Here is a 7,800-nt window from a genome sequence, read left to right as displayed (position 1 = left end):
CAAGCGAAGTTTCAAAGGATTCTTGAAGGACCGCCTAGTCCGATGCAACGGGTTCTACAGAAGGTGATACAGGAAGACCTGGCCACTAGAACTAATGAAGAGCCGGAGATGGCACTTTCAAGCTTTATTATTGCCTAGAAAGGTAATACATGACCTCGCAAACGCTGGGGGGGTGTGTCGAACTTAGGATACCGCTAGGAACGCTGGTTGGATATTAGTCAGCGCTTGCTCAGTCTTTTAGTCAGCTTACCCCTATTTTGACTGTATTTAGTGCAGTATCGTAGCTAGATTGAATGAATCAGACCTTCATATTCTTCGGGTGGTGTACCAAATATTACGTACGTGGCGAAGTTCGACAGTACTTTATTGAAGGACGCGTGAAAGTGTGGATGACGTATCGCGCATACCAAAATTACGAGCGAATCTCGGCTTTCGGCTTATCGATAAGCACCTGCGCCCGTCCCCACCGATGGCAATATGGCGGCCTCTCTATTTCGCTGCACTGCGATAGACACTCCAAGATGTCGAAAAGGCGTGTCGACGATGACTTCTCAAAGATATCTCTTTCAAAGAGATCACGCACAACAGAATCTGTGCATAAATCTGATCGTTTGTCCTCTCTGAGCAACGAGATCTTGCTCCATATCCTCTCTTTCCTCCCAATACCGGCACTCCTAACTTGCCAGAGGTCTTATAACCCCCCATCAACCACTGCCTTATTCTTTAGACTTACATTCAATTCTAGACTTTCCCATCGATTTAATGCCCTTGCCGGAGATTCCGAGCTCTGGAAGAGACAGTACTATTCGAAATGGGTACGGCCCCGCGCACGACGGTTAGCGAGTACTCGACGCTTTTTCCTCCCTCAAGCGAAGATTGAGTATTCCCCGAGGGTATCGACTTGGCTAGACCACGGTAATTTGGACCGGAATCATCGAATTACACACTGGAAGCAACAATACCAGCTCCGTCATAACTGGTCGAAAGGTACTTGCCGAGTGACCCAAGTTGAGCTGCCCCAGCCACCCAGGCCACCGATGCTAGTAACACTCTGTGCGGGCTATGTATTCACGGCGGACGCGCACGGAGGGCTCAGGGCTTGGTCAGTGGAAAGCCCGGAAACATGCAAAGCGTCTCTTCCTTTTACAGACCCTAAGTCATCCACCTCGAGCGCTCCAACCGCACTAACCGCAACTTGTGGCTCGGAGGAGAGCAGTATTGAGCTTGCGGTAGGGTTTGATGGTGGCGTATTTAGCGTGTACAAGTTTGATACGAAGGCCCTGCGATTGAATATACACTTCACTCGCACTCGATCTGCCCACGGTGCGATAACGGCTATGGCCGCCTCGTATCCCTACCTGATGGCCGTCTCAAAGCACAAGATACTATCACTATACAAGCTGCCAGTTAAAGCTGACGACCATAGCTGGGGTGACGAGGCACATATTCTTGCATCTCTGAAGGCGGATAGTATCCTATCACCGATGTCGCTTTCAGTCCGTATGGCAGGGACGGAGATCATCGCCTCTATAGTTTATAGCTTCCTTCATCTCGGCTGCGGCTGGTCGCTTGGGATACAAGAATTGCACTTTGATAGCACTGGCCAGCAGACAAGATCACGACTCACAACAACCGTTGATACACAGTATGGTGTACATCTACATCAATTACCTGGATCGGGCACCGGGCAGGATTCAACACCCGAGAACGAGTCACCGGTACCAACCAGTTTGACTCCGACGCTGCCTGCTATTCTGCATCAAGATCCGCCAACGTCTGTATCATATTCGCATCCATATCTCCTTACATCGCATGCGGACAATACTTTGACAGTATACCTTGTCGTTTCGACACCGACCGCTTTGTTCGTAAAAGGCGGACAGAGACTGTTCGGCCATACATCGTCGGTATCGGCAGTCCAAGTCAGTGATCGAGGAAAAGCAGTTTCCGTCAGCTTGAATGGAGATGAGATCAGGGTATGGGAGCTGGAATCCTTGGTTTCGTCCTTCGGTAGCCAGAAAATGCTTCAAGGCGACAATAGCATCAAAATCCAGCCCGAGAACCAACGGGGCCCGCACGATCATGAAGGACCAGGACTACTTTCGGGCGTGCCACGTCAAGGTACCAAACGGGTCCTGCCATACCCTGCGAATGCATCGCACAAGCTGGTGGCAGCTAGAGGATGTATTGGTTTTGATGATGAGCGGTTGCTTCTGTTTCGAGAAAAGGAGCACGGCTCTCAGCTACTCGAGTTTTACGACTTCAGGTAAAGCGACTGGTTTCATCGCGGATGAAGGTGATTGGATATTTGCGAGCGATATTTCATGCGTATAGAACTTTTAGATACCCCAACTGCGAAAGATGACATGAACAACCTAACATATAGTTACGCGGGGTGCCTGGACTGTGTAAGCGTGATCACCAAGGTGTCAGATTGGCCGATCTGGGGACCTTGGAAGGCTAATATTATGAATACCATGCCGCCCCGCATGGTGTGAGTACTTTTTTCTTTATCAATATCATTCTTAACCCTTTAGAAGACAGTCTCCCGAGGTGACAGCGTTGGGGATGCCTGCGTGATGATGGTGTTTGCTCATCCTGTGGAGGCACTATTGCTGGTCGCAGTCTATCAGCCACACTCAACCAGGCATGTTCTGCAGCGAGGCCAAAATAGGCACAAGTTGTTTGTCTGGACAGGTCGAAGCATGGCATGTTGATGTTCACTGTTGGCTCGACAAACAATGTCGCGGCGTTGAGCGTCCAATGTTTCCTCGACGGGAGCGACGCTTTCTAGGGACATTTTTCCGGATTGGAATGGAAAGAACAGAGACACAAAGAAACCACAAAGCTTCCGAATGAGCCAAAGCTGGAAGTATCATCCAACTCAGATCTGAAGAGCTGCGATTGAAAAGCAATTTATTCAGAGGCAAGACGAGACGAGGGCTAGAGCGTCCCCGCACCGAACAGCGGCCTCCCCCCGTTTTTTATCTGCAAGACCCGAGATTCCTTGCTCGTTCCGCCCCTGCAATTCGAGATTTTCCTTTGCTGCTTTTTCTGCCCCTCCAAAAAAAAAAAACTCACTCCTCCCCTCCAATTCAACTCTCTCTCTTCAATCCTCACTCTACTCTCTCAATCGTCAAAATGAGCTTCGGAGGTCGTGGATGTTTCAACTGTAAGTCAATGAGAATTTTCTGAAGGGCGGCATGCCATTGGCCCTCAATCTGTTCCGATGCAATTTTTCCACACTCGGCAATGGAACTCGAGCTATCAAGAGGATGAAAGAACAATTCAATAGATATTTATCTTTTGGTCTACTTTTTACCTTCCAATTGAACAGACTTTGATGACCATTTGTCCTTGCGTTTTGCAGACTAGGGACTGGTGTCTTGTCATGCTTCGGAACCCTTGATAAAAAATACCCCAGCTAACATTTTTCTTCGAACAACAGGCGGCGAGGGCACTCACCAGGTAAATTGCGACTTTCGCGATCTTCGAAATTTATCGCTTCATGAATTCTTACAATGTCTCCCCACTTAGGCCCGCGACTGCCCCAAGAAGGGAACTCCTACCTGGTACCTACGCTCTCCACCTATCAGCTGCAAAGACCACCTACTAACATTCGGCCTATAGCTACAACTGCGGTGGTACGCATCGTCTACTCATTTACGACATCAATTGTCATCTTTCTGAGCCACTGAACTAACCCTGCACCTTCCCTCTCATAGGCCAAGGTCACGTCAGTAAGTAGACCCTCTGTCAATAGTCTTGCCATGAAACTGATCAACTGCTCGCTTTAGGCCGTGAATGCACCGTTGCCCCCAAGGAGAAGTCCTGCTACCGCTGCGGTGGTGTCGGCCACATCTCCCGCGAATGCCCCCAAGCTGGTGAGAACGAGCGCCCCGTTGGCGGCCAGGAGTGCTACAAGTGCGGTCGTGTTGGTCACATCGCCCGCAACTGCCCCCAGGGTGGTAGCTACGGCGGTGGCTTCGGCGGCGGCGGCGGCTACGGCGGTCGTCAGCAGACCTGCTACTCTTGCGGTGGCTTCGGCCACATGGCCCGGGACTGCACCCACGGTCAGAAGTGCTACAACTGTGAGTTGCTATTCGCATATTTCTTCTATCTGCTTCCTGTGCTTACACCGGTGATCCAGGCGGAGAGGTTGGCCACGTTTCTCGCGACTGCCCTACTGAGGCCAAGGGTGAGCGGGTTTGCTACAACTGCAAGCAGCCCGGCCACATCCAGAGCGCTTGCCCCAACAACTAGTTGACATACAGTCGACATATCTATCTTGTTTACGCCTCCATGTTGTGCATTGAACCAGGGTACAGGGATATTTATCCGGCCCGTCCTCTTCGTGACGATTTGCTTTCCGTTTGCTCGAACCCTGTTGGCCAAGTCATATGTCCCTTGGCTTCATGGACCTGGTTCAGAAATGACTTAAACCCCTCGGTTTACCAAGGTATCTAATCAAAAGATATCCCTGTACTATTGAGTCATACCTTTACGACTTTCTTGCCTGGCTGAGATTCTCAAGCCACTAAAGGCAGGGCGATTGATATTCAAGACTGTGGAGATGGTCTCTCGGTTGTGGATGATGGATCAATGGGTTGGATGCTCTTGTGTATTACGGAAGACTTAGGGAACAAAAATATTGCAAGGAAAAGAGATGGGGGAAAAAAAGAAAAGCAGGGTGGATTTGTGCTCGATGTTTAGCTCGTTGAAGGAGAAGAAAAAAAATAATACTTACCATACTTCTCTAAACCGCTTAGCCTCTGGCTTCGGCCTCTATTTAATCGGCCAAATCTCGTCGACAGATACCAGTGAAAGCAAATAGCACAAAGTTAACTATCCTGTCCAATTGCGATACTTACGCGAAATGACTCGGTTGTCGATATATACACTTCCTGAATCTTCAAAATACATATATCACGAGCTACAACTACACATCATAGCCCGCTTGAACTTCGGCACATCACCACAGAACCGCTCCTCCTCTTCCTTGTTCACGCCCCATCCATCGTTGAACGGGTTGAGCGCCATGTTCACGACCCGACCCAGGACTTCCCGGTCCCCTTGACGCTCAACGCGCTCGATTACTTCGTCGAGAATCCAGCCGCGGGGGATGAACTAAAAAGGCAGTGTCAGTTGTACTGTTCAAGTGATTGATGATAGGAAGAGGGAATTGGAAACGTACATTAGGGTTGACGGCCCTCATAGCCTCTTGCCTCTCGGTGTCAGGATTAGACTCAGAGTCCCAGTCTTCAAGCACACGCTGGCGCCATGTATCGAGCCAATTGGCGATACGCTCCCTCGCCGAGTCCTCTGTGTATCCGGTGCCGCCGAATCCCTCGACGTGGAAGAACCGAGGCGCAACTTCCTTCCTGCCTTGTACTGTTTCGAGGTCAGCGAGTTTTACGCCCGACAGGCGTCGGAAAAAGTGGTTGAAGTCTAGCTCGAAAGCTTCGAGGGTATCAAGAAGCTCAGAGTATAGCTCTTGGAAATCGGACTCCTTCTGGGTCTTGAGGCCAAGCCGCTTCGTCATTAGATGCTTGTACTGATTAAGGAAGACGGCTCTGTACTCGTCGCCCGTGCGCTCGATAATTGTTTCCGCGCGCTTGATGAGTGCTGGTGCGGAATCTTCCGTGACACCCTTTGTGATAAAGGTCTCGTCGTCAACTTGCGGGCCTGCGCCGATGAGTTCACCGAGGCATTCGCCTAGACGCACAAGGTTCCACCAGATGACGGAGGGCTGGTTCTTGTAGGAGTACCGCAGCATGTGGTCGTCATGGTTGGGGGTATACTGGGGGTCGAAGTTGTCCATGAATGCGAAGGGGCCGTAGTCGAGGGAGAGGCCGTATATGGATGTATTGTCTGTATTAAGAACGCCGTTCATGAAGCCGTATGCTTGCCACGCGGCTACGGTCTTCGCATTGCGCCGCGCAATTTCGCGGTAGAGCCTTGCGAACCGGTTTTCCCCTACTCCCTGGTGTTCTTCGATCGTATCCCCTGGCAGACCGCGGGGTGGATTCTCAGCGGTGCCTGAGGGTTGATCCTTGCCTATTGATACTGCACCTGGTAAATTCTCCCAGCCTTGAAAAACATCCTCTGCTGCGTAGGTTGCCAGTTTTCGGATTAAGTCTCGGTCGCCGCGTGAGTGTGGAAGGTCGAATGTCCCTAGTCTGATCCACGATTCGGCGAAGCGGCAGACTATAGCACCTGGCTCAATGCGTTCCCGCAGAACTCTTGCCTTGGGCAGGAGAGAAAGCGACAAAGCTCGTGTGGTCGGAATGCCCAGTGCATTGAGCGCTGACAGTTGTTACTGTGAGCGCATTTTTTAAAAGTTGGTTATGGACGTACCTTCTGACACAACGTATTCGCGAATACTAGATCGTAGAACAGCCTTTCCGTCTGCGAACCGCGAATACGGCGTCCTTCCAGCTCCCTTGAGCTGGACTTCGTATCGGACGTTCGTCTTCGGATTGGTGCTTTCGAAAAGACTGATTGCACGCTTTTTTGGTTTAGCCCTTGCTGTGCCGCGCTCCAATGGTATGCCAAAACTTACACCGTCTCCAAGCTGACCAGCCCACGCACCGCTGTACCTTGTCAATAATCCGCATATGTAAGAATACTTTTGAGCGACGTACAATTGCCATCCTAAATGTGGTGAGAAAACATTCTTCCTTCATGAACATCAAGCCTGGCACGTAACATACCTCCATAACATTGAGCCCAAGGATATACGCCTCCCTTCTGCTCGTCCCAGAAGAACTTGTTTCCCGTGACCATGTCCTTGAATTCATTCGTGTTCTCCTCGCCAGGCTTCAGCCCGATATCTTGCATCGCTCTGGGACTAACTCCAAGCAGCTCATAGTCCTCTGTACCAGTAGTTTCGGGACGGACAAAAGTGTAGAATGCGCCCTTTACCAAGCGCGGATAGAGGCGCTCCCTTTGCGCCTGGTGGGATGCTTCGGGAGTAGGGAACCCTGGGTCTGGAGAAAGCTTGGTTGTGAAGACATTCGACTTGGGCAGGTCCATCAGTGAGAGGCTGGCGCCTGTATATGTGCTGGAAAGTTGCGAAGCCATTCTGCTTAGACGGCTCCGAGCTTGGGTGTGCGACAATGCGGCGCGAAAAGACATAAACTCGCACTTCTATATATCTTGGAGATTCAGCCGGGATAGTGCAAAGCTGTAATATTTCCCCGCTAGAGATTACAATGCAATGGGTCGCCGCCGTAGAAATGTTAGTCAGGCGTTGAGTCGAGATGCCGTCGCCGCTCGGGGCACACCACAAGCGTGACATCATCGGCCATCAGATATACATACCTGCCTACTTACACCTAGACACTTCGCTTCCAATAGTTCAGTCGCCAAGTCGGTCATGCGGCAGTAACTACCTTAGGTAACTCGGATATTAAAGGCAGAGGAAATAGGTACTACGAAGATGCCCCGCACTCTTCTGAACTGCCGTTGTCAAGTAGCTCTCGACTACGGGTCTAGCATGTGCTAACTACCAGGCCACCATGACTCATTAGTAATATTAAAGGCGCAATCGATGCCGCAGTCCCTTGAAAGTATAGCGATTAGCGACTGAGAGGATGGATATCTAAGCTAGGACGGAATAGCGCCGCCTCCCCACTACTGTGATTGTGCTCATTGCTCATTCTCGCACACTTCTCCGTGATCCGTCCCGGACCCAATATATTCCATGGCTAGCTGTATGCTTAAAAGGCCGCGCTGCCTCCACTTGGGAACCGTGCTGGCTACTTTAAATTCTAGATCTCTGCGCAACCTGACTCAACC

At 50.6% G+C, this 7,800-nt stretch overlaps 3 protein-coding genes across 3 annotated transcripts; 2 read left to right on the top strand and 1 right to left on the bottom strand.

The window, feature by feature from the left end:
- Positions 1–521: 521 nt before the first annotated feature.
- Positions 522–2,270, top strand: BDV14DRAFT_194281 (WD domain protein; the record flags this gene model as incomplete). Its single annotated transcript, XM_073771905.1, has 2 exons — positions 522–688; positions 746–2,270. 2 exons carry the CDS (start codon positions 522–524, stop codon positions 2,268–2,270), a joined length of 1,692 nt encoding a protein of 563 aa, XP_073621778.1.
- Positions 2,271–2,976: 706 nt separating this feature from the next.
- BDV14DRAFT_25087 (uncharacterized protein) lies at positions 2,977–4,474 on the top strand. The gene is made up of 6 exons (XM_073776371.1): positions 2,977–3,172; positions 3,449–3,572; positions 3,631–3,644; positions 3,726–3,740; positions 3,798–4,091; positions 4,151–4,474. Exons 2-6 carry the CDS (start codon positions 3,509–3,511, stop codon positions 4,265–4,267), a joined length of 504 nt encoding a protein of 167 aa, XP_073621777.1. The 5' UTR covers positions 2,977–3,172; positions 3,449–3,508; the 3' UTR covers positions 4,268–4,474.
- BDV14DRAFT_207333 (YdiU domain protein) lies at positions 4,468–7,083 on the bottom strand (the record flags this gene model as incomplete). Its single annotated transcript, XM_073775116.1, has 5 exons — positions 4,468–5,127; positions 5,195–6,306; positions 6,358–6,508; positions 6,563–6,593; positions 6,710–7,083. 5 exons carry the CDS (start codon positions 7,081–7,083, stop codon positions 4,927–4,929), a joined length of 1,869 nt encoding a protein of 622 aa, XP_073621776.1. The 3' UTR covers positions 4,468–4,926.
- Between the last annotated feature and the right edge of the window lie 717 nt (positions 7,084–7,800).

This window comes from Aspergillus stella-maris (assembly GCF_047715825.1).
Source record: "Aspergillus stella-maris strain CBS 113639 unplaced genomic scaffold BDV14scaffold_129, whole genome shotgun sequence".
Classification (NCBI taxonomy): domain Eukaryota; kingdom Fungi; phylum Ascomycota; class Eurotiomycetes; order Eurotiales; family Aspergillaceae; genus Aspergillus; species Aspergillus stella-maris.
The sequence above is the reverse complement of the archived record's forward strand: the minus strand, read 5'-3'. Positions and strand labels throughout refer to the sequence as shown.